The 27,430-nt window shown below is 42.0% G+C and overlaps 1 protein-coding gene across 4 annotated transcripts in view; it reads left to right on the top strand.

Annotated features, from left to right (window-relative positions):
- Window positions 1-15,246, top strand: part of otud4 (OTU deubiquitinase 4) — a 95,449-nt gene extending 80,203 nt beyond the window's left edge. For all 4 annotated transcript variants that reach the window (XM_069926320.1, XM_069926318.1, XM_069926321.1 and 1 more), the window contains 4 exons: window positions 2,633-2,777; window positions 3,283-3,531; window positions 6,851-6,891; window positions 7,565-15,246. In XM_069926320.1, coding sequence (XP_069782421.1) covers window positions 2,633-2,777; window positions 3,283-3,531; window positions 6,851-6,891; window positions 7,565-10,117 — 2,988 coding nt within the window. In that variant the 3' untranslated portion in view covers window positions 10,118-15,246. The remainder of the gene's footprint in view (window positions 1-2,632; window positions 2,778-3,282; window positions 3,532-6,850; window positions 6,892-7,564) is intronic.
- The last annotated feature ends 12,184 nt before the right edge of the window (window positions 15,247-27,430 follow it).

Raw genomic sequence — 27,430 nt, 5'->3', positions numbered from 1 at the left:
CCATTATTAATGACTGATTATTTTTAGTTTTTTTTTTGCATTTTTCTTTCTTTCCATTTCTCTCTTATGTATACGTATTTTTAGTTCTGTTTTTTTGCACCACCATTCAGTAGAAATCCTGCCTGACCTGGAGGAAAAAAGAATTTCAGGTAAGAGTGCTTAAATGAATGAGTTTTTGGATTATATGTATTTTTTTAATGTATGTAATATGGTTTTTTAATAAAATATTTTTAAAAATCAGAGACTCATTTAAGCACTCTTACTTTGCCATTATTTATGACTGATTATTTTTAGGTTTTTTTTGCATTTTTCTTTCTTTCCATTTCTCTCTTATGTATACATATTTTTAGTTCTGTTTTTTTGCACCACCAATCAGTAGAAATCCTGCCTGACCTGGAGGAAAAAAGAATTTCAGGGTTGTATGTGATTTCACGTATGTATTCTGACAATAAATGTGCACTTTGAAGGGTGAATGGGGCAATGTTTAAAGGGAACATCAGTAGCATATAGAGAGTGGTGTGAATGTGGAAAGAGCTTTCAGCTGAAGTGGTGAATGTGGACTCAATTTTGACATTGAAGAAAAATTTGAAGAGGTACATGGATAGGAGGGGTATGGAGGACTATGGTCTGGATGCAGGTCACTGGGATAAGGAAGAATAGTCAGAAAACTAAATGGACTGAAGGTTCTTTTACTGTGTTCTATTATTTGGATTTTTGGGAGAACCTATGTGTGCAGGAAAAAAAGCTGTTCTATGTTTAGGAAAGAACTGTGGGCATGCATTGAGAAACATAATTTTAAAAAAATACACTTTTCCACAGAAATTTAGTAAAAGCTAATTTTATTCCCTATCTTTGAATTTTTTGGATAGTGGTTTGTAACTTTGTTAGTGGTGAATTTCTAGAAGTCAAACAGCAAATATGGGGTTACCTGTAAATTATTAGATCAGTATTTACCAGGAGCAAAAATTGTGCATAGTTAGATAGGTGAGATGAAGAGAGAAGTGCAAGGTAGATGAGACAGAAACAAAACAAAAAGTGCATCAGTTCAGCAACCAAAATCATTGTTAATTATAAAAAACAGAAAATGTGAAGTGATTCTGACACTAGACTGGATTGAGGAATACACTTGGGGAGATTTTTGTGAACTTTGTAACAAAAGACACTATGTGGGGAAAACACTGGGGGAGATCTTGCTGTGTCCCTTGGATGCAGAATGCTCTGCTCACTGGCCTTCTGAACCCTGGAGTTGTGTTTGCAAGATCTGAACTATGAATATGCTGCAGGTAGCTTTGTAAGGAAGTACTGACCTAGAAATTCATCTGACAAGTTTTTCACAAGGCACTTGGGGGTGCCTTTTGCTGATATTCTTCATATTCAGAGATATTATTAGGAATATAAATGGTTTCTAATTAATTTTTAAAAATTGCAATATAAAAATAATAAAGGCTACGTAGTTGGCTATAAACTTTATTTAGCTGTAGATAAAAAAAAATTGCCTTTTCCTTTTACCTCCTAATCAAATCCTCATTGTTATGTTTTGGAGCCAGTGCTAGGACACTGTGCCAGATCAGAATAGTGCTTCCATCAATAGACCTCTTGTTGAATTCCATGAATGCTACAATTGGAACCATCCGCACATATGATGGAAAATTTGTTAAAATTATATGAAGAAAAATTAGAAAATTTACATGGTTTATGTTGTATTTGACAAACTATAAAAAGGGATACAGGACATGTAAAAGCCAAAATGTGCCTACTTGTTGGCATCTCGGGGTCAGTAGGCTGGACACTGCCATCTTGATCCCTGTGCATGTGCGTGAGTCTTCACTTGGCGCATGCGGGGTAGGTTCGTGTATTGGAGTTCGTTTGGCACATACGTGAGAGTTAAGTGCCCTAACGATGTTGATTACAGAATGAGTACTTAAGTCAAAAGTCGTTTAGTTGAAGAACCTTCATGACTCAGTGGTAAGTTCCTGCCTTATACTTCACCCATATTGCAGTCATTTAAGATGTTTCAAGATTCTTCTATTGCCATATTTTAGAGTAAAGAACATGTGGTGGCCCTTCACAGCTCCACCACGGGGCCTCACAAAATCAAGGACAAACGTGATGATACATCAGGCTGCATGAGGCCCGCAGCGCTGCCCTCCAATTGGCCACAACCAAAAGAGCTTAACTGGCCTATCCAGGAAAGCGGATCACAAATTCACCAATCCGTACTGAGAGGGTTTTCACCACACTCCTCAACTTTTTAATAAAAGCGGGGTTGTGAGCCCAATAAAGCTCAGTGTTAACAACACTCAGCTGCGGTTTGTGTTGTTTTTTTCTGGGAATGGTGTGTTCTTTCCAAGCTAACCTGCATGCAGCTATAACCTTTCCTGAACTATCAGCTTTGCAGAGCCATAGTTTGTTGCAGCTAGCTACAATGTAATATTATCACAAATTTGTTTTGGTCTGCCATAAGGCAGAGTTGCCATTAGTGTTGACCGACACACATTACACGAAGAGAAAAGGAGAGTGGACTTGTTAAAACAAAGATTTGCTAAGTGGATATTGGCAGTATATTTTGACAATAAAATTGCATAAATGTTACTGTTTAAAACATTTTTATTTTTAAAAATTTCTCCTGAAGAACCCTCTGGAGAAGACCTCTCAAATTGGAACTGAACAGATCGATCCGGTCCTTGAATTGGATCTGCAAATGCCACATTCTTCTTCCTCAGGGTCGTCAGTGACTTCACCTGTGATTCCAATTTATTTGTCAAGTCAGACAGTCGGTAATATGTTAAATACGGATAGAGATATGTTGATGCATTTCACATGTGTGAATGAAGTGATTTTCTGCTAACAGAGCAATGGAGGATTTTTAAAAATCTAACCTTGGAAATGTAATCTTCTAGTCTTATTATTATAATATACATTATGTACAGTGCATAATAATATTGCACATAAAGAATCTGTCTAATTTTAGATATGAGCTTGAGTGTTTAATTGCATTGTATTGCAAATATCAAAATATTTTAATGTGTTTAAAATTTATTGAGATAAATAAGTCATCTTATAAATGTAGTTTTTTAGCCAAAGGACTATTTAGAGAAGAATAGCAGTTCAATTGTCAGGTTTTGCTAAAAAATTACTACAACTAGAGATTTTTAAAAGTTTGGTGCTGCAGTATTGTTAATGTTTTTAAAGCCCTGCGATTGTAAAATAAATCATGAAGTGAATTAAATTTAATTCAATTAATTAAAAACAAAAAGAAAAGTTGCTTCTGTTGTTTGACAGAGAATTCATCACAGATTTCATCGACATCTCCATCATCTGCGACTGTATCAGATGCTCCAATGACCTCAGTCTGGATCAAGCCGCCTTATGCGCCTTTCCCTGGAGCTAATTTCCCCCCACTGCTGGCACCTTTTATTCCAAGCATTTATGATGTGTTATATCCAGGATTTCCACTGAATGAAAGGGGGGAGTTCCCCACTAGTGCACCTTTGTATTCGTATGACAAAAGTGGAGCAGATCTTCCAGATGGTAAATACTATGATTTAGAATACAAACTTTTCAATATTATTGTGAATTATTTTCAAGTATGTCTCATCTAATAAGTGAAAGTTTCAAACAACAATATCTTGTAATTGAAAGTAAAAATGAATTAAATTTCAGCAATTTGCATCTGGTGAGTTGGTGACTGACTGGAAGTGTCTTTATAATTGCATGTGATTGGGAAAACAAGTCTTGCTGCAGTTATTCAGAGCTTGGCCAAATACATATTGGGATGTAGTTCTTGTTTGCAGACATAGAGGTGGTCCAGTGAAGGGTCAGTTAATTGATTTGAAGGATGAAAGTGAGATTTAGTTGAAATAGTCTATGTTCTCTGGAACATAGTACAAGTAAAAGCAAGAATAAACTATATATAATAATAGAACATTAAAACACAGAACAGGCCCTCGAGCTCATGATATTGTGCCAACCTATATAATTCTTCTCAACGATCTAAGCCTTCCTTACCTCACACCCATCACTCTATTTTTCTTGCATCCATGTTCAAGTCAGAGTCTTTTAAATGTCCCTATTGTACCAGCCTCCACCATCACCCTTGACAATACTTTCTAGGCACCCATTACTCTTATGTTTTTAAAAAATAAAAAAAATCCCTAACTTATCCCTGATGTCTCCACTAAACTTTCTTCCCCTGACTTTAAATACATGTACTCTGGTACATGCCTGGAAAAAAGATGCTGGCTGTCTACCCTATCTATGCCTCTCATAATCTTGTAGTCCTCTAGTATGTTGCCTTTCCTCCTTCACTCTAAAGAGGAGAGCTGTTAACCTTTCTTCATAAGACATTCTCCAATCTAGACATTATCCTGGTAAAACATTGTGCTTCCACATCTTTCCTTTAATAAGGCAACCAGAACGGAACACGATATTCCAAGTGTGGTCTAACCAGAGTTTTATGGAGCTGCAATGTTACCTCACGGCTCTTGAACTTAATCTTGAAGGCCAGCATACTATTAACCTTTTTAATTACCCTATCAACCTGTATGGCAGCCTTGAGAGATCTGTGGATTTGAATCCCAAGGTCTCTCAGTTTTTCCACACTGTTAAGAATCCTCCCATTAACCATGCAGTCCATCTTCAAGTTCGACCTTCCAAAGTTAACCAGATTGAACTCCATCTGCCACTTCTACTCCAACTCTGCAAGCAATCTATATCCTATTAGTTATCATATGACAATCTTCTGAACTATCTACATCATCTTCAACCTTCTGCAAAATTTACTGACCTATCCTCCACTCCTTTGGGGGAAGTAAAATCATATAGAACACATCCCTGTGGAACTCTCTTGGTCACTAACCTCCATGAAAATGTGTACCATCTACTACTATCCTCTGTTTTCTGCTGGCAAATAGTTTCTGAATCTACACAGCCAACGCCCAATGTCTCATGACTGTCTGAATGAGTCATCTGAATGAGTCCACCATAGGGAACCTAGTCAAATATCTGACTAAAATCTATATACACCATATCTACTGCTCTACCTTCATCAATTTCTTTGTGACTTTCTCAGAAAGCTCAATGAACCTCATGAAGCACGATCTGCCCCTCACAAAGCCATGTTGACTGTCCCTGAGAAAACAATGCTTGTCTAAATGCTCGTAAATCCTGACTCTTAGAATCCTCTCCAATAGTTTGCACACCACTGATATAAAACTCCCTGGTCTATAGTTCCCATGAATCTATTATTTTTAAAACCAAGGGGACTACATTCACCATTTTCCAATCCTCCAGTAGCTCCCCTGTGGCCAGGGAGGATGCAAAGATCATTGCAAAAGCCCAACAATCTCTCGCTTCCTGGAGTATATCTCACTTGGTCCTCAGGATTTTGCATACCTAATGCTTTTGAGAAGATTGAGCACTTCCTCTTGCTTAACCTTAACATGCTGCAGCTTGTACACTTGTTCTGTATTGACCTCACATTGACTAAGGTCCCTCTCTCTGGTGAACACTGAAGCAAAGTATTAATTTAGGACATCCCTACGTCCTCTTCCTCCAGGTACATTTTCCCTTCTTTAACCTTAAGCAGACCTATCTTCAACTCTGTGTCCTGTTCATCACAGATGCATAGAATGCCTTGGGGATTTCCTTAATTCTACTTGCAGGTTATATACCATCATAGATATAGTTTCTAGTTTGTTTTTTTGTAATTTGCTTTATTATATTAATCCCTGACTACTTACAAGTGTGGAGAAATTTTGAAATAAAAAATAAATCTACTGCTAAGACCTTCTTGTGCACCTTTCCCCCCCCCCCCACCTTCTAGCTCTCCTTAGTCCTTCTGAAGTTCTTGCTACAATACAATTCTCATGAGCCTTTCCTCCCTTTTGCTTCCTAAACCTTGTGTATGTTTCCTTCTTCTTCCTCTTAACTAGCTGTCTCACCTCTTTGTCAACCATGTTCATCTTTTCCCTGTCTCAATGGGACAAACCTCTCCTGATCCCTACACAAGTGGACCCTAAACATTCTCCTCATTACCTCTGTGCTTTTCCCTGAGAAGATCAGTTCCCAATTTACTCTGTCATGTTCCTTCCAAATCCCATCATAATTAGCCCTTTCCCAATTAAACACTTTATGATGTCTCCTCCTATCATTGTCCATAGTAATGCTAAAGGTCAAGGAGTTGTCATTTTTGTCACCAAGATGCTCCCTAACTGAGAGGTCTGTCATCTGACCAAAGTCATTATCCAGAACTAGATCCAGTATGGCCTCTCCTCTTGTTGCCTTCTTGGACACACCTGGCACAATCTGTGCCGTGCATCCCTCTTGCAGAGAGGAGGGGTCTGTCAATATTAGGGAAGTGTCCCAATACCACAATTGTTATTTTTTGCATCCGATCACAGTGACTTTGCCCTGATAGGTCTTTCCCTCCAACAATATTGCTCTCAATATCTACTTTAATTTATCGACTTGTAAATTTTGCATCCTTCTCTGCCTTAAATGCTTCAAAGCCAATTATGTAGATGTTTAAAAATCTAACTTCCTTTTTCCAACAGAATTTTAAACAATAATTTAATAAAATATGCACAATTCAAATAAATTCACTGTTCCACTTCAATGACAATCACTTCATTTAACTTTCTGCTAATGTATCTCTGTTTTATGTCTGAATGAAGTGAATTTTGTGTAATATTGCACTTTATAACATGATGATTGAACTTTGATGAAGATCTACCAGGACCAATGCCTGAAGAGGGCGCACAAAATCAGTGAACCCGTGCAGACTCGGGCCTGTTTCCACTCCATAAATGGTTATATGGTTAAGAGTATTTTTCTTTTCATTCTTCAACAGATAAAAGCATTCTACGCTTTTTCTACAACCTTGGTGTTCAGGTAAGCCAATTTATTGTGACTTTACTGTTATTCACAGCAATAAATGATTATTAGCAGGAGGAGCCATGTTTTCTCCTCCTGTTTTGCGGAGTAACTTTAATTTCTGCATATTTAGTTTCTTTAAAGCTGCAGTTGTACTACATTTCATTACATATTCTAGTCCTCTGCAGACTAATTTTTTTTAATAAAATGAACTACTGTCATTACTACTTTTAAGGTCCATTTCTTTAATAAGCAAGCTCGGTGTTAATTATTTTTTTGTGGGAGATCACTTGAAACCCAGTCTTATAAATGTGAGAAGACATTTTTCTTTCTTAAACCACACCCGTCCATTACACTTTCATCGGTATTCCGCTCTGCTGTGTTGGTACCCCATTGGAATTCCTATGAGGAATCAAATGCAGGGAAGCTACATGGAGCTTCAAATCTGCTATTGTCATCTGTACCCAGATATTTACTGGTAAATTTAATTGGATAGTAATGAGTTGGAGAACCTTGGATAACTTCCTTGTGAGCCATGGGGAACAAGGGAATACTTTGGTTAACTCGTGTCTCTTGCATGATGAAACTTTCATGATCGCAGCTTGTTATCTGGGAATTGCTGCATGAGAAGTCAATAATTTGTTCTATTAGTGATCATACTTTTCTTATCAAACATTTTCTCTTTTTTTAGGCGTACAGTTTTCAATGGTGGCCACCATATTCCTATCTGTATCCACTGAACCAAGCTTATTGGAAACATTGTGGAATGTACCCTGGTTGTCCTCCCATATTTTACGCAAATCCTCAGTTCCAGACAATGGCTGGGAATGTACAGAATGATATTGATGGAGCCCCACTGCACACACCACACCCTCCAAGAATTAATACTACTAATCAGTCAGATGTCGGTGATGAAGACAATCTCCCCTTATCAGCCCAAGCAGCTGCCAAACATTTGTCTCACAAGAACAAATCTGTCCCTGTATCACCAAACCCTGTACAGCCTCCACAAAATTTTAATTCTCTTTCCCCAAGTAGACTTCCTCACTTGGCATCAGATGGAACACCACAACCACATTCTGGGTGGGAAGCACCTCCACCCAAGAGTTCAATTACCCAGAATGTACTTGCGCGTCCATTAAATTCTCATCCAATGGATATGACTGTACCAGGACATGTATATCCATTACAAATAAATGATGGGACCTGTGTACGTCCAGTAGACCAGAAGATTGGCGTAAATTCTGGGAGGGAAGCACCTCCACCCAAGAGTTCAATTACCCAGAATGTACTTGCGCGTCCATTAAATTCTCATCCAATGGATATGACTGTACCAGGACATGTATATCCATTACAAATAAATGATGGGACCTGTGTACGTCCAGTAGACCAGAAGATTGGCGTAAATTCTGGGAGGGAAGCACCTCCACCCAAGAGTTCAATTACCCAGAATGTACTTGCGCGTCCATTAAATTCTCATCCAATGGATATGACTGTACCAGGACATGTATATCCATTACAAATAAATGATGGGACCTGTGTACGTCCAGTAGACCAGAAGATTGGCGTAAATTCTGGGAGGGAAGCACCTCCACCCAAGAGTTCAATTACCCAGAATGTACTTGCGCGTCCATTAAATTCTCATCCAATGGATATGACTGTACCAGGACATGTATATCCATTACAAATAAATGATGGGACCTGTGTACGTCCAGTAGACCAGAAGATTGGCGTAAATTCTGGGAGGGAAGCACCTCCACCCAAGAGTTCAATTACCCAGAATGTACTTGCGCGTCCATTAAATTCTCATCCAATGGATATGACTGTACCAGGACATGTATATCCATTACAAATAAATGATGGGACCTGTGTACGTCCAGTAGACCAGAAGATTGGCGTAAATTCTGGGAGGGAAGCACCTCCACCCAAGAGTTCAATTACCCAGAATGTACTTGCGCGTCCATTAAATTCTCATCCAATGGATATGACTGTACCAGGACATGTATATCCATTACAAATAAATGATGGGACCTGTGTACGTCCAGTAGACCAGAAGATTGGCGTAAATTCTGGGAGGGAAGCACCTCCACCCAAGAGTTCAATTACCCAGAATGTACTTGCGCGTCCATTAAATTCTCATCCAATGGATATGACTGTACCAGGACATGTATATCCATTACAAATAAATGATGGGACCCGTGTACGTCCAGTAGACCAGAAGATTGGTGTACCAGGACAATATGCAGAAATATCTGACAATGCTAAGAGTCCCATAGTAGAAAACCTAGATAGACAACAGCTACAATACAACCGTGCTGGAGAGGGTACGTTTTCTATGGTTCATTCTGCTTTGTGCAGAGAACTCCCACTAATTTCCAAATCTGTTGATGCCATCAGAAACTCGTGTTCCTCTGATGTTAAGCAGCAGTCAGTTCAGAGTCCTTGTGAAGAATGTGCAAAGCAACATTCCATTCTTAAAAAAGAAATGAAGCCAGAGAAGGCAAACTTGATTTCTGCTGCAGGGCTTTCCAGTTTAGATACAAAGAATAATGGGCCACAAAATATTGCAGAAGAGCATGCAAGTAATTCAGAAATTGATTGTGCATGCTCAGAGGGAAATTTTAAAAGTGGTTTGGCTTCTCAAAGCATTGGTGAATCAAAAGTTGATATTGTAGAGCAGTCTACTGCAGTCTCCTCCAAGAATAAGGATTTAATGAATAATTATAAAATGCCAAGCACCAAACCTGCGCATTCTTATAAACAGACATCAAGAGAGATGAGCTACCATGTTAAAAATGGTCCTTCAGAAAGGAATGTACTTCGATGTAGTCCATACATCCATAAGAAGGGAGAAAGGCAAGTGAGCAGGAAAAATAAACAAGGTAATCCATGGTCATCAAGAAATACCAGCTGCTTGCATGATAGCAATATTGACAGGACTGGTGAAACAGTCACAAAGGGCAATAACAAACCACTTATTAAAAACAGAATTGTACGGAGATCTGAAATGCATATAGGTTTTGGTGGGCATGAAAACTTGCAGATAAGAGTGGAAAATGAAAGACACCATATGAATGAAAATACACTGCATGAGGAACCTTGTTTTGTCAATAGGAGTGATGATATGCAACAGTTTCAGGTCATGGAAAACACCAGTGGTGCTCCCTTTGAAGGGAAACGCAATAGTTTTAGAAAACAGAGATATACATCTAATGAGAAGTCTAATACTTATGCAAGAAAATGATATTTTTAATAATATTTTAATACTGGAGTAACTAGAAAGATATTTTAAAGAATATTTTGAAATGTGGTCTTGCATCATAAAGGGAGATGTTTTCCAGTTGTGTTTGCATGACTTCTGAAAAGTCAGTCCAACTTCCCAGCCTTTACTTTGCAAATAGGCCATGTTTCTCATTGATATTTGAAAATGATACAGCAATGAAAGCACATTCCCTTTCAGGTAGGTGTTCCTTGTATTACCATATGTTTTTTTTTAAATAAAACTTGTTCCTTTGTCACATACTTAAAATGTGTGCCCGCTCATTACTAAAAACAGAGAAATGGTGGAGAAATTCAGCAGTCTTTGCAGCATCTATAGGAGGTAAAGATGTATTACCAATGTTTCGATAAAAAGGCCCCCCCACCAATTTGCACCTTTTCTCTCTGTCCTCATCATATCCACCTTTTTTCTGTTGGGCTGTACTCCCTCCCCCTGCCATTCTTCCCATTCAGCCTTTTAATATATGCGCCTGTCTGCTTTTTACTCCTACCTTGAGGAAGGGTTCAGGCCTGAAAGGTCGGTTATGTATCTTAACCTCCTGTGAGCACTGCAAGACCTGCTGTTCCTCCATCATTTCTGTGTTTTTTACTACAATCTCAGCATCTGCAGACTTTTCACTCCTCTCATTACTGCATTCTGCAGAAACTGCTTCCACCACCATCAATGTGCTTCATAATTTTGAACACCATACTTGTATTAGATTTCTCATATTAGGAACAAATGACTGAAAACATGACTATTGGAAATATAAATTAATGACAGATGATACAAAATAGAGCCTTGTATCCAAGATTGATGATAGGTTTGTAAGTAGTAAATTGAATACATTCCGGTTACAAGGCAGAAAATTACGAAGAACAGGTGGCTTATGTATTTTAAATTCCCACTCCTTCCCCAAAGGGAATTTGGATAGTCTCAGAATTGGATAGATCCTGAAAAGTATTTCAAAATGATTTGGGGATTCATGAATGAGTAAATCGTAGCAGTAGGTTATAAAGAAAAATAATTTTGTGGAATATTTAACTTTTCTAACGATAGTCTGAAATATAAAGTGAATGTTTTATCATTGTAAGTTTGTGGTCATATCACATCTGAATTATTCTGTAGGGTTTCGGGTATCACATCTTGGAGTGATCTTCACTAGTATACTGATGTATTCAAATGTTAGGTTAGGAGATCTCTAGACATGTAAATTAAAAGGTGACGTGATGCATACATTTTTTAAAAAAACTCATGTAGGTTAGACAAAGTATTTTGCAGAATGTGTGTTGGCAAAGGTATTGAAAATCAAGCAGAAGTGCATTCAAGATATACTATACAATAGAAAGCATCTAGAAAGGGGGTGACAAGTGTGGACATGTGGATCTATCTTCCACATAAGGTAGAAGCTGGCACAATTAAGCAATCAAAGTTGAGCTGATTTTTCCTTAACTATAGACAAAAGGGTATTGTTACATATGTGTCCTAACCTTCTCTGGTCTAAGAATAATTCAAGCTCCTCCATTGTAAACATAACTGCAACTGCTCAATGTGGGTATAATTTCTCTGAAATAATCTTTCGCCTCCTGTGTGCTGACATCTCTCTGAGGTTGGTTAACTGCAGATGAAACTAACCAGTGATGCAGAAATGTTATGCGATCTTATGTTGGTCCATTTACAAAGCCCAAAAATTGGTATTATTTTGAAGAGTTTGATGTCATTCCACAACTCCCTGAATGTGGCAACAAAGTAAATGGGGTGGTAAAGAAGCCGGTCTTTTTGCAGCAGTATAAGGCTTTGGTTAGGCCACATGCTCAGGTCTGGTTGCTGTATTACATGTGGAGGCTTTGGAAAGGATCCAAAAGAGGTACACCAGGATGCTTCCTGGATTAAAATAACAGAGGTGAGACAAACTTTGTTTTCTCAGGAACTTTGAATGGTACCTGTGGTGGTAGGCATCTGGGACATGCTCTTGGGGAAAGTAGATATGACAGCATTATTTGAGGTATTTGAATGAACAGACAGGGAATTGAGGGATGTTGGCCATGTGCAGGCAGATTTGTAATTTAAATTGGCATCCTGATCAGCAGATGTCATGGCTGAACAGCTAGCTGTCCTTGTAGTGTATTCTATATTTCACAAAGTCAACAGGAAAAATCTTTGACAAGTGTATAAAGGAGTAAATGAAGTAGAATCTGAGTGCACATTTTGGAAATTGTTTAAACCAAACCAAAAGACTTTGTCAGAAAGTCACTAATTCTTTTTCTACATTTTCTTGCTTTGTGATTTGTTTGTCTGAAAGCAGTCTTTCCATGAACAAACTTTTTAGTCTAGAAATATTTTCTCTACTGTTGAAAGGCAATGTCCTTTTGCTCGCTGTGTATAAATATAGTTCCTAGTAATATAGAAAGAAGCACAAGGGTGAGTGGTATTCAATATTCAAGATAACAAATTGAACAGCTGTCAATTAATGAGCTCTTTCAAAGATGCAATGCAGCACAATTTGACAAATGGCCCCTTTTTGTGCTACATGTTTGCAAGTATAACAGAATTTTTTGTCAGTATCTGCCCACTAACTGTAAATATTATTGCTTTCGCACGGTTTTGCCCTTTAATTTTTCCCATCCACTCTGACACCCTCTCCCCAGCTTCCATGAGAATGTAAATCTCTAAATAATGTGGTAGGTTTTTCCTTCTCTGGCAATGTGAATATATACTACCCTTTTTCAATTTCAAAAAATGACATAGTTCTACATATTAGACCCAAGTACAATACAATTTTACCGGGAGTAAATTACCACTTTTGCAAGAGGCTGAGAGAGGACTCCTTGAACATTTTTTAATTTAAGAATGCAATTTTAAAAAGTCAATACATAGTTTATGAAATTGTTAAATTGATAAATATGTCAAATTATATTTGCACACAATAAATCATAACTTTATAAAGAAAAATATTCATTTAGTCAAGGGGTTATAATTTAATTTTAGTTATGCACTGTACATATTCAGTGGGACTAAGTGCAGGTACAATCCCATTTTCAGATAAATGAGGCCCATTGACTTGCAAAAGCAAAGAATGATAAGGTAGTGACAAAATTTAACGAGGTGTTTGGTCTTGTCAAAATCTAGCAGTTAATTTTGCTAAATTCTTACATTTTGTCTGGCAAAGTAGACAAACTTTCAATGTGGGTGAGGGGGGGGTTTAGCAATTTGTATCAGTCCCTCTATAATAAATATAGTAATGACTAACATTCAATATGTTATTTAGCCAGTGCCTTATGAGATCAACTTTGTACTGTGTATGGCCCAGTTGGGCATTCTTTGAAAACTAATAACCAAGTTCTTTCCCCTGTTGAAAACAACACTTGGTACCTTTCCCACAATTTGAGGATTCTTGTGCAGGAGTTTGTAAAGTTTTGCAAAATGTTAAAATTGTTGTATTTTGCCTTTTTTGCCAAAGCCCTTTTTCAGTACAGGTACATAATCATTTATCTGGAACCCTTGGGGGACAGTGTGTTCCGAATTCGGATTTTTCAGGGTTTCAGAATAAAAGCCAGCTGCCTCAGCTTTAAGACCCCTTCCAGTCGCTCTGACATCTCTCTCCCCCGCCCGAGTCGCGCTGCCGTCACTTTCCCCCCCTTGCCCGCCAGAGTCGCACTGCCGTCTCTTCCCCCCCACCCTCCGACCGAATCGCGCTGCCGTCTCTCGCCCACCCGAGTGGCGTTGCGCCTCTTCTCCCCTTGCCCACCCGAGTGGTGCTGCCGTCTCTCCCTCCCTGCGCACGTCGCGCTGCCGTCTCTCCCGCCCGCGTCCCGCTGGCGTCTCTCCCTCCCCGCCCGCGTCCCGCTGGCGTCTCTCCCTCCCCGCCCGCGTCCCGCTGGCGTCTCTCCCTCCCCGCCCGCGTCCCGCTGCCGTCTCTCCCTCCCCGCCCGCGTCCCGCTGCCGTCTCTCCCTCCCCGCCCGCGTCCCGCTGCCGTCTCTCCCTCCCCGCCCGCGTCCCGCTGGCGTCTCTCCCTCCCCCGCCCGCATTGCGCTGCCGTCTCTCCCTTCCCCACCTCGACCGCGTCGTGCTGCCGTCTCTCTCCCTCCGCTGTACCAGCACCAGGAAATTTGCTGGTTTTTGGAGCTTTCTAGATTTTAGATGGCTGGACTTAGTTAAGTTGCATCAGCCTTTAAATACTATCATGTCTGATTTGTATCCATGTGGTTTCCATATTTCTAAGTTACTGTATCTTATGGGTGTTCTCAATATGACTAAATCTTTTCATGGTATTTTTCCATAGACACAAATTTTTAGTAATTCTATAAAAGAAAGTATAATGTATGTTAGCTTTTTAATAAAGTGACATTTTTAACATGGTAATTTTAAATATTTATGAAGAATAAATTGCACTGGCACGACTTAAATACAATTGAAAATATTTACTATTTACCAATGGGGAAAGTTTAATTGTAACTATTGCACTTGTGCAAAATTATTCAAATTAAATATTATCACAATGGATATATTAATGATTTATTTTAGTTTGGAGAGTAGTTCTTCTTTGGCTTGGCTTCGCGGACGAAGAGGCGTAATGTCCACGTCAGAATGCCAAATAACAATAAACTAAAAACTTAATGGATTCATTATTGGACTGTTTTTGGTTAGACACAAGTTGTTAACTGCATCTACCCAACTGACCATGTTACATTTTTTTACTGTGTAATGGAAAAGGGAATGTAATATAAAACAGATTGTGTAAATTTGCTTCAATTCTTATTCACGATGCTTGTGAAGAGTTTGAAACTGGTGCCTTGCAATACTTTGTCAATAGACCAAAGAAAGTGAAAAGAATGAGATGCAGTTAAATAGTGATTTCCTCTATTTGGTGTCTATCAGCATAATTTTGGAAATATTTTGTTTCATTATCTGTAGAACCCATCTGACAATAACTGCAATTATGTAAACATGCAGGTGATTTCAGATCAATTAACAAATTTTTATCTCAGCAGTCATCCACAGCTTTAAAGATTTAGGTTCTATTGTACTCTAATTTTGATGTATTGCTTAAAACTGATTTCACAACTTCTGAAATGTTTATCTGTTCATTAAAGATTTGCAGTTTGCATGAGAACGTTTGTCTTTGTCCATGTGCAATGAAATAATAGACTTTAACCTTTCTTTTATATTGCATATGTGTGTAAGAAGGTAGTTAGGAACCTGAAAGGACCTTTCACTGGTTTAATTTCATATAGTAGGCGAGTTTTGCACTGAATTATCTGTAGGCAATTTCTCTTTACATTCAACGAATGCACACATTGGGCAAGTGAACTGAATTATTTGTTACACAATCTTTCTATAAGTAATTTGATGCATTATACTGTGTGGCAGTTTTCACAAGCTAATTATTCAGTAATTTGTTTCTGATATTTGATTCAACTGTGCCTGTTCAATTTCAATACTCATAAATTTAATACTCTGTTACTGGAAATGGCAATCTCCATCCCATAGAGTAGTTTTGGTACTGTCATGGTGAGAAGAGCGAAGGACTCAGACTAGGGAGTGTCAGGACCAGGATTGTGATAAGCAATTTAAAACAAGCGGAGGACAAATAAAGTGTTAAACTGAACTGTTATTGGTGTACTTCAGAAAAGGGGCAATGACAAAAAAGAGGGGAAACTGGAGTGGACTTTAAGGCTTTAGCGAGCAGAGGCGGAGGACAAGCTTCTTTCAGGTAAGCAAAGACCAAGTGAGATCTTTGCATGGAAACCAAGAATAGGAAATGGAGACAGCAGCTAGAGCAGTGGAATGCAGGATGTGGGAAATCTGGGAGAGCACAGTTGTCCCTGATGACCACCTGCAGGAGGTGCATCCAGCTGCAGCTCCTGATAGACTGATTTAGGGAACGAGCTGGATGAACTCGGGATGATTTGGGAGGTAGAGGAAGTGATAGAGTTGAAGGAACTCTTATTTCAAGAGGCAGGAGGAAAGTAGCTGGTGACAGGATGGGAAAAAGGAATCCCTGTGGCTGTTCCCCGCAATAACAATTATACCATTTTGGTACTGTTTGGGGATGGGGGTGGAGTGGGTATATCTACCAGGGACAAGTCATGGTGATCAGGTCTCTGGCATGGAGTCTGGTCTTGAGGCTATGAAAGGGAGGAGAAGAGGCAAGTTGTAGTAATAAGGGATTCCATAGCTAGGGGCAGAAGAGGTTCTGTGGAAGGGATTGAGATTCCTGGATATATGTTGACACCCTTGTGCCAGGGTCTGAGATATCTCAGATTGAGTCTATGACATTCTTAGTAGGGAGGGTATGCAACCAGATGATATGGTCTGTTGGAACCAATGGCATGGTTAGGAAGGGTGATGATGTCTTCCAAAAATTGTTCAGGGAGTTAGGCCGGGACCTCTAGGGTTGTGATCTCAGGATGCTTTTCGTACCAGCGAGTTTCTAAATAAGAGGATAATGCAGCTTAACGTGTGGCTAAAAATATGGTGTAAGAGGGTTTCTGATTCACTGGGCTCTCCCGTGGAAGTTGGAACCTGTTCCAACAGGAAGATTTGCACTTGAACTGGAGAGTGAAAAATATCACTGTGGGAAGGGTTGCTAGTGCCATTCCAAGGGGATTAAACTTGATTTGCAGGGAGTTGGGAACCAGAGTGTCAGAGCAGAGAGGGGAATAGAGGAGAAAAAAGATGAAGTGAAGATTGTCAAAGGGTTGTACATGGTGGAAATGTTCACAGGCACATCTATTTCAATGCAAGGAGTATTGTAGGAAAGGTAGATGAGTTTCGAGTGTGGATTGGCAGGTGTAATTATGACTGGCCATTAGTGAAATTTGGTTGGAGGAGAGGCAGGACTGGCAGCTCAATGTTCAGGGCTTTTGTTGATTTGGACGTGACAGAACGGGGGTGGGGTGGTCAGATGAAAGGGGAGAAGTAGCATTGCTCATCGGAAAATATTGCAGCTGTTCTCAGGCAGGACAGACCAGAGGGCTTGTCTACTTAGGCTATATGGGTGGAGCTGAGGAATGGGGAAAGGTATGACCACACTCATGGGGTTGTATGAGAATTGGAGAAGCAAATCTGTAGAGCAATAGCAGACAGCTGCAGGAAACAAGGTTTTGAGGGTAGGAGATCTTAATTTTCTACATATTGACTGGAACTCTTAAACTATAAAAGGGCTGGATGGTTTGGAGTTTGCCAAATGTGTTCAGAAAAGTTTTCTAAATCAATACATGGAGGAACCAACGAGAGAGAGAGAGTGCGACATTGGATCTTCTATTAGGAAATGAAACAGGACAGATGACAAGTATGTGTGGAGGAACATTTTAGGTCCAGTGATCATAATGCCATTGGTTTCAAATTAATTACTGAGAAGGATAGGACTGGGCCTCAAGTTGAGGTTCTAAATAGGGAAAAAAGCAAATTTTGAGGAAATGAGAAAGGATCTTGTATCCATGGATGGGATAAATTGTTTTCAGCAAGGATGTGGGAAGTAAGTGGGAGACTTTTAAAGGTGAAATTTTGAGAGTATAGAGTTTGTATGTCAGGATTAAAGGCAACATTAACAGGAATAGGGAACTTTTTTCTGAAGGATATTGAGGATCTGGTTCAGAAGAAGAGAGGTGTATAGCAGGTATAGGCAACTCAGAGCAAATGAGTATAGAAAAATGCAACAAAATCAGAAAGGCTAAAAGCGCATGTGGTTGCTTTGGCAGACAATGTGAGGAAATGTCCAGGTATATCAAGAACAAAAAGATAGCAAGGGACACAATTGGTCCCATTGTCAATCAGAGTGGTCAACTATGTATGGAGCCAAAAGAGATGGGAGAGTATTAAATGATCCTTGTGCATCAGTATTTACTCAGGAAATGGGAAGTAAGACTAAGGAAGTAAAAGAAAACAAGCAGTGAGGTCATGGAACCTATACATATTAAAGAGGAGGAGGTGTTTGCTGTCTTAAAGTGATTAAGGATGGATAAATCCTCAGGGCCTGACAATATTCCCTTGAACCCCCCCCCCACACAGAATAGGTGAGATACTGGAAAACGTGGGTTAAGAGTGAAAGGGGAAAAGTTTAGGGCAATGGTTCTCAACCTTTTACTTTCCATTCACACACCACTAAGTATTCCTGTACATAGGGGCTCTGTGATTAGTAAGGGATTGCTTAAGGTGGTGTGTGGGTAGAAATAAAAAGTTTGAAAATCACTTAATTGTACCTAATTGACTCGTTATGTGTGCAGTTTCATAACGCCAAAGGAAATGGGCCAATGACAATTTTTCTCAAGCAAAATATTTCAGTAACAATTGGGTCTAAACAGTGGTTCTCAACCTTCCCTTCCCAGTCACATCACACTTTAAGCAATCCCTTGCTAATCACAGAGCACTTATGACATTGGGATTACTTAAAGTGGTATGTGAATGGAACATAAGGGGGAACTTCACACAGAGTGGAAGGAGTGAGGAATGAGCTGCTAGCTGAAGGGGTGAATGCAGGCTCAATTCTAAAATTTGAAAAGAATTTAGACAGGTTCAAGGATGGAAGAGGTATGGATGGCTACGGAATGGATGTAGGTCAGTGGGACTAGGTAGGAAAAATAGAACTGCGCAGACTAGAAGGGCCTGTTTCTGTCCTGTAATGTTCTATGGTTCTAAGTTTAAAAGATCAAGTATCCTTAATTCAGCAGGGACAAAAAGATCTGCTTTCTTTTTTGGTGGGCATTACTTTTAAAGCTTTTAGCTTTACACACGCCAAGCTAAAAGATTGTATTCATTTAATTGTTGAGCGATGAACTCCAACACTTTGCTTGCTTTTTAATGGCAATAGCTTGTTGATACTTGCAGAAATTAACCTGATGTTTTACGCTCCAAGGTTTTATTTTTCATATGAAACTACATAACCCATACCACAAGTCGCCAATTACACACCCATTTTAAGGCTGTACTGCAATGCTAAAAATTAAACTTGGCTTTGTAGGGGGGGGGGGGGGGGGGGAGAAAGAAGGGAATGCAGGGACAACTGTTTGAAGACTTCCTGGCATTTTACAGCATTTGATGCTGTACCCAAAAATGCTGGAGAAACTTGGTTTGTGTTCTGCACTAAACCCCAGCATCTGCAGATTTTTGTGTGTAACACAATGGTGACAAGATTTCACATTATTTTGTCAATAGCTCCTATAAATCAATTAATATTTTAAGAATTCTAGTACAGCAGTGGACTGCTTTTAATGTAGATTGATCTGTCGACATCAGTTAGGTTTAGAATCAAGATTCAGATGAACACTCATTATTCTGCTATTCAACATTGGATTAGTGTTTAACAATTTTGCTGCGGCAGGCATTAAATTTGCCATAGTTAAAGCTAAATAATACAGTGACAGGCACTTTAGCCGTCACCCATTTGTGATTGTGCTAGGACACCTGAAACAGAGTGACTGATTCTCAGGTCTTGAGCCATCAATCAACTAATCCAGATGTGTGTGAGATGGCTTACGAGGGTTCCCTCTGAATCAAGGGCATCATAAATGCTATAAATAGTTATCCAATTGTAAATAAAAGGGTTCATTCTTTGGATTTTGGAAACCCACTGCAGTTTCCCTCTGGGTGCTTGATTCCACACAATGCGTGCATTGCACATTCAGCACATTTATAACATTTTGGGGATGAGGTGACAATGTCAGTCACAACTGAACAGCTGCAGGCTGTCTTCAATCAGCAGCACAAAAAAATCTTTGAAATACAAGTGAGGCTAATTGACCAGCTCACAGTGAAAATGTCCTTTGGGACTCCAACTGTTGTAGAACAGGAACCTGCAATTCATTCAAAATGGGCAGATGCTTTAATGAGATCTATCACCGAGTTCTCATTTGACCCAGAGATAAGCACATTTGAAACTTGGTTCAAGAAGGATGAAGATTTATTTGCAGTCGACTTTGCCAAGTTCAGATGTGATGAAAATTAGACGGCTGTTGTGGAACTTGAGTGCTATGCAAACTTCATTCTGCTAAAACTTCCCCATGAGTTCATCTTTATGGAAACACAACATTTTGCTATCAGTACCCCTAGCTGACTAAGAAATATACTGAAGATTTTGTGACATGCGAGTATGGTGAATTGACAGTGTGAGTGTTTTAAACTCCCTGTGCTGACTGAAGACCAGTTCATGTCTAGTGAGTCTTTATAGCAGGAATGCAGTGGCACCAAGATGCCAATCTCCAAATGTGTTTGCTAGCAAGATTGAACAGGAGACAGATATGACTTCAACAATTAACAGCTGAATGCCAATTCTTAAGTAATCTGGAAACACGACAGTGCAATGATGGAAGTAGCACACCCATCATCAAGCGGTTGTGTCCAGATAGTCAAGTAAGCAAACCCCACTTGACAAAAAAGTGTGACCCGCCTTGCCAAACCACCCAGCAGCTGTTTGAGTTGCAACGAATGGCACTATACTTGTGCCTGCCTGCACAGATGTCAATGCTGGAGTAAATGCAAGCGCCTGGGGCATAAAGCAAAATATAGTCGAACTGGAAGCTAGAAATTCCCTGATGTTCGCTTTACCCTCAAAAGTGAAACCTATCACAGCGACTTTCAAGGTGGCTGACACCAAATGCGGGAAATATGTGAAAGTGCACATTAACAGCATCCCAGAAAGGCTTCAAAGTGAAAAAGGCCCAGATATTAATATCAAAGAAAATGTGGACCCTAGTCACCCAGAGGTGACTCCAACCAAAAACATGGCACAGAATGTTTCTAGGGGGATATTGGAGTTGTTAGGTTCAGTTGATTGTTCCGGAGGCTTAAATGGTACAGAAGAAAATGGAACGTGTTAGCTGGTAAAAATGTCCTATACACAATCTCATGGGTCTTGACTGGATCAAAAGGTAAAACTGGGCTGGCCACACAGTGATATTTGCTCCAAGTTGCAAGAGGCACAGACCCCACAAGCAGCAAATATCCCACAAAAGTTGTTGGTAGAGCTTCTTCTTTGGCTTGGCTTCGCGGACGAAGATTTATGGGGGGAGGGGGTAAATGTCCACGTCAGCTGCAGGCTCGTTTGTGGCTGACAAGTCTGATGCGGGACAGGCAGACACGGTTGCAGGGGAAAATTGGTTGGTTGGGGTTGGGTGTTGGGTTTTTCCTCCTTTGTCTTTTGTCAGTGAGGTGGGCTCTGCGGTCTTCTTCAAAGGAGGTTGCTGCCCGCCAAGATGCACGGTTTGAGGCGATATCAGCCCACTGGCGGTGGTCAATGTGGCAGGTACCAAGAGATTTCTTCAGGCAGTCCTTGTACCTCTTCTTTGGTGCACCTCTGTCACAGTGGCCAGTGGAGAGCTCGCCATATAACACGATCTTGGGAAGGCGATGGTCCTCCATTCTGGAGACGTGACCTACCCAGCGCAGTTGGATCTTCAGCAGCGTGGATTCGATGCTGTCGACCTCTGCCATCTCAAGTACTTCGATGTTAGGGATGAAGTCGCTCCAATGAATGTTGAGGATGGAGCGGAGACAACGCTGGTGGAAGCGTTCTAGGAGCCGTAGGTGATGCCGGTAGAGGACCCATGATTCGGAGCCGAACAGAAGTGTGGGTATGACAACGGCTCTGTATACGCTTATCTTTGTGAGGTTTTTCAGTTGGTTGTTTTTCCAGACTCTTTTGTGTAGTCTTCCAAAGGCGCTATTTGCCTTGGTGAGTCTGTTGTCTATCTCGTTGTCGATCCTTGCATCTGATGAAATGGTTCAGCCGAGATAGGTAAACTGGTTGACCGTTTTGAGTTTTGTGTGCCCGATGGAGATGTGGTGAGGGGGGGGGCTGGTAGTCATGGTGGGGAGCTGGCTGATGGAGGACCTCAGTTTTCTTCAGGCTGACTTCCAGGCCAAACATTTTGGCAGTTTCCGCAAAACAGGACGTCAAGCGCTGAAGAGCTGGCTCTGAATGGGCAACTAAAGCGGCATCGTCTGCAAAGAGTAGTTCACGGACAAGTTGCTCTTGTGTCTTGGTGTGAGCTTGCAGGCGCCTCAGATTGAAGAGACTGCCTTCCGTGCGGTACCGGATGTAAACAGCGTCTTCATTGTTGAGGTCTTTCATGGCTTGGTTCAGCATCATGCTGAAGAAGATTGAAAAGAGGGTTGGTGCAGAACGCAGCTTTGCTTTACGCCATTGTTAATGGAGAAGGGTTCAGAGAGCTCATTGCTGTATCTGACCGAACCTTGTTGGTTTTCGTGCAGTTGGATAACCATGTTGAGGAACATGGGGGCGCATCCGAGGCGCTCTAGTATTTGCCAAAGCCCTTTCCTGCTCACGGTGTCGAAGGCTTTGGTGAGGTCAACAAAGGTGATGTAGAGTCCTTTGTTTTGTTCTCTGCTCTTTTCTTGGAGCTGTCTGAGAGCAAAGACCATGTCAGTAGTTCCTCTGTTTGCGTGAAAGCCGCACTGTGATTCTGGGAGAACATTCTCGGCGACACTAGGTATTATTCTATTTAGGAGAATCCTAGCGAAGATTTTGCCTGCAATGGAGAGCAGCGTGATTCCCCTGTAGTTTGAGCAGTCTGATTTCTCGCCTTTGTTTTTGTACAGGGTGATGATGATGGCATCACAAAGGTCCTGAGGCTGTTTTCCTTGGTCCCAACAAAGCTTGAAAAACTCATGCAGTTTGACATGCAGAGTTTTGCCGCCAGCCTTCCAGACCTCTGGGGGGGATTCCATCCATACCTGCTGCTTTGCCACTTTTCAGTTGTTCAATTGCCTTATATGTCTCTTCCTGGGTGAGGACCTCATCCAGCTCTAGCCTAAGGGGCTGTTGAGGGAGCTGGAGCAGGGCGGAATCTTGGACTGAGCGGTTGGCACTGAAAAGAGATTGGAAGTGTTCTGACCATCGGTTGAGGATGGAGATCTTGTCGCTGAGGAGGACTTTGCCATCTGAGCTGCGCAGCGGGCTTTGGACGGGGTGAGGGGCCATACACAGCCTTTAGAGCCTCGTAGAAACCCCTGAAGTCGCCAATGTCCGCGCTGAGCTGGGTTCGTTTGGCGAGGCTAGTCCACCACTCATTTTGGATCTCCCGGAGTTTGCGCTGAAGATGGCTGCATGCGCGACGGAAGGCTTGTTTCTTCTCTGGAGAGGACGGCTTTGTAAGGTGAGCCTGGTGGGCAGCTCGCTTCTTTGCCAGCAGCTCCTGGATTTCCTGGCTGTTTTCGTCGAACCAGTCCTTGTTTTTCCTGGAGGAGAAGCCCAGTACCTCTTCAGTGGATTGCAGTATGGTAGTCTTCAGCTGATCCCAGAGGGTTTCAGGGGAGGAGTCCGTGAGGCGGATTGCATCATTGAGCTTTGCTTTGAGGTTTGCCTGGAAGTTTCCTCTCACTTCGTCTGACTGCAGGTTTCCAACATTGAACCTCTTTCTGGGGGCTTTACTGTTCCTGGGCTTTGGCTTGAAGTGAAGGTTGAGCTTGCAGCGAACCAGCCGGTGGTCAGTGTGGCTTTCCGCGCTGGGTATGACCCTGGTGTGGAGCACATCTCGTTTGTCTCTTTCTCGCACCAGGACGTAGTCCAGGGGGTGCCAGTGTTTGGATCGGGGATGCATCCACGTAGTCTTCAGGCTGTCCCTCTGCTGAAAAAGGGTGTTTGTAATGACAAGCCGCTGTTCTGCGCAGAGCTCCAACAGGAGGCGCCCATTGTCGTTGCACTTGCCGACACCATGTTTGCCCAGGATTCCTGGCCAGGTTTCTGAGTCTTTGCCGACGCGAGCGGTGAAGTCACCAAGGATGACAACCTTGTCGGCTGTAGAGATGCGTTGAATGAGGTTGCGCAGGTCAGTGTAGAACTTGTCCTTTTCTGCTGGTTCGGCCTGGAGGGTTGGAGCATAGACACTGATGAGGGTGATGCGACGCTTGTTTTGAAGGGGGAGTCGCATGGGCATGATCCGGTCCGAGTGGCCTGTCAGGAGGTTTTCGAGTTTGGAGGCAATGGAGTTCTTGACCATGAAGCCTACACCAGATAAGCGTCATTCATCCATAGGCTTGCCAGACCAGTAGAGTGTGTAGCCCGCACCGCGTTCTTGGAGGCTGCCTACATCTGCAAGGCGGACTTCACTGAGAGCGGCTATGTCGATGTCAAGTCTGAGGAGTTCATGTGCAACGAAAAGCAACACCAAACTACTGAATTTTCTGAAGTCCTTGGATGGTGAACTAAAATTAAGGTGAAACTTTTGTCTTCTGCCAAATTTGAAACTGGCTTTCAAGCCAAAACAACTTGTCCCATTGGCAGCACTGCAAGAATTGGAATGACTGAAACATGAAGTAGTAATTGAACAGGTCAACTACTCATCATGAGCTGCACCTATCGTGGTGGTGGGAAAAAAAAATCAAAAGGTTCCATACATCTGTGTGCTGATTTCTCAATTGGTCTGAATGCAGCATTTGACGCCCATCAATATTCATTGCCATTGCCTGATGACCTCTTCGCTAAGCTGAATAGTGGCAAATACTTTGCAAAGATCGACTGAGTAGAGGCTTATGTAGAGATGGAGGTTGATGACGAATCCAAAGAATTGCTAACCATCAACACACTGGACTGTTCAGATACACATGTCTACCATTCAGAGTGAAGACCGCTCCAGAAATCTTTCAACAAATCTTAGACACAATGCTCAACAATGTTCCTGGAGTTGCAGTGTACCTAGATGACATTCTGGTAATGGGAGCACATGCTCAAGAATTGTTTGATCATCTTGATTGCATTTTGTCCCATATCAGAGACTATGGTTTTCAAGTGCATCCAGAAAAATGCACATTTTTCATGAAGCCAGTGAAATATTTTGGTTTTATCATTGGTGAACATGGACAAAGGCCAGATCCACAAAACACTGATGTTATCAAGCACATTCCTGGGTTTTATCAGTCACCACAGTTTATTTCTCGCAGAGATACATAAACTCTGATCCACTCCACAAGCTCCTTACCATGGGTACTGTTATGAGCCCAAAGGAACCCAAAACCCAGCAGCAATAGAAATTCACCACAACCATTGTTTAAGTTAACAAAAGTTGTTTTTAATTATCTTTAAACATGAAAACAGAATCAAACTTTAACTTATCACTATTAACTTAACTTTTCTTTGGCTTGGCTTCGCGGACGAAGATTTATGGAGGGGGTAAAAAGTCCACGTCAGCTGCAGGCTCGTTTGTGGCTGACAAGTCCGATGCGGGACAGGCAGACACGATTGCAGCGGTTGCAGGGGAAAATTGGTTGGTTGGGGTTGGGTGTTGGGTTTTTCCTCCTTAGCCTTTTGTCAGTGAGGTGGGCTCTGCGGTCTTCTTCAAAGGAGGTTGCTGCCCGCCAAACTGTGAGGCGCCAAGATGCACGGTTTGAGGCGTTATCAGCCCACTGGCGGTGGTCAATGTGGCAGGCACCAAGAGATTTCTTTAGGCAGTCCTTGTACCTTTTCTTTGGTGCACCTCTGTCATGGTGGCCAGTGGAGAGCTCGCCATATAACACGATCTTGGGAAGGCGATGGTCCTCCATTCTGGAGACGTGACCCATCCATCGCAGCTGGATCTTCAGCAGCGTGGACTCGATGCTGTCGACCTCTGCCATCTCGAGTACTTCGACGTTAGGGATGTAAGCGCTCCAATGGATGTTGAGGATGGAGCGGAGACAACGCTGGTGGAAGCGTTCTAGGAGCCGTAGGTGGTGCCGGTGGAGGACCCATGATTCGGAGCCGAACAGGAGTGTGGGTATGACAACGGCTCTGTATACGCTTATCTTTGTGAGGTTTTTCAGTTGGTTGTTTTTCCAGACTCTTTTGTGTAGTCTTCCAAAGGCGCTATTTGCCTTGGCGAGTCTGTTGTCTATCTCATTGTCGATCCTTGCATCTGATGAAATGGTGCAGCCGAGATAGGTAAACTGGTTGACCGTTTTGAGTTTTGTGTGCCCGATGGAGATGTGGGGGGGCTGGTAATCATGGTGGGGAGCTGGCTGATGGAGGACCTCAGTTTTCTTTAGGCTGACTTCCAGGCCAAACATTTTGACAGTTTCCGCAAAGCAGGACGTCAAGCGCTGAAGAGCTGGCTCTGAATGGGCAACTAAAGCGGCATCGTCTGCAAAGAGTAGTTCACGGACAAGTTTCTCTTGTGTCTTGGTGTTAGCTTGCAGGCGCCTCAGATTGAAGAGACTGCCATCTGTGCGGTACCGGATGTAAACAGCGTCTTCATTGTTGGGGTCTTTCATGGCCTGGTTCAGCATCATGCTGAAGAAGATTGAAAAGAGGGTTGGTGCGAGAACACAGCCTTGCTTCACGCCATTGTTAATGGAGAAGGGTTCAGAGAGCTCATTGCTGTATCTGACCCGACCTTGTTGGTTTTCGTGCAGTTGGATAATCATGTTGAGGATGATGCTCACAAACTCAAGCTAGCATGCTGGAACATCAGAACCATGCTAGACAAGGCTGACTCCCACCGACCTGAACGTCGGTCTGCCCTCATTGCACATGAACTCCTCAGACTTGACATCGACATAGCCGCTCTCAGTGAAGTCCGCCTGGCAGATGTAGGCAGCCTCCAAGAACGCGGCGCGGGCTACACACTCTACTGGTCTGGCAAGCCTTTGGATGAACGACGCCTATCTGGTGTAGGCTTCATGGTCAAGAGCTTCATTGCCTCCAAATTCGAAAACCTTCCGACAGGCCTCTCGGACCGAATCATGTCCATGCGACTCCCCCTTCAAAACAAGCGTCACATCACCCTCATCAGTGTCTATGCTCCAACCCTCCAGGCGGAACCAGCAGAAAAGGACAAGTTCTACACCGACCTGCGCAACCTCATCCAACGCACCCCTACCGCCGACAAGGTTGTCATCCTGGGCGACTTCAACGCTCGTGTCGGCAAAGACTCAGAAACCTGGCCAGGAATCCTGGGCAAGCATGGCGTCGGCAAGTGCAACGACAATGGGCGCCTCCTGTTGGAGCTCTGCGCAGAACAGCGGCTTGTCATTACAAACACCCTTTTTCAGCAGAGGGACAGCCTTAAGACCACCTGGATGCATCCCCGATCCAAACACTGGCACCTCCTGGACTACATCCTGGTGCGAGAAAGTGACAAACGAGATGTGCTCCACACCAGGGTCATGCCTAGCGCGGAATGCCACACTGACCACCGGCTGGTTCGCTGCAAGCTCAACCTTCACTTCAAGCCAAAGCCCAGGAACAATAAAGCCCCCAGAAAGAGGTTCAATGTTGGAAACCTGCAGTCAGACTAAGCGAGAGGAATCTTCCAGGCAAACCTCAAAGCAAAGCTCGACGATGCAACCCGCCTCACGGACCCGTC

The sequence above is a fragment of the Narcine bancroftii genome, chromosome 3, assembly GCF_036971445.1.
Source record: "Narcine bancroftii isolate sNarBan1 chromosome 3, sNarBan1.hap1, whole genome shotgun sequence".
Lineage (NCBI taxonomy): Eukaryota > Metazoa > Chordata > Chondrichthyes > Torpediniformes > Narcinidae > Narcine > Narcine bancroftii.
Note: the sequence above shows the minus strand (reverse complement) of the source record. Positions and strands in the feature narration are given on the sequence as shown.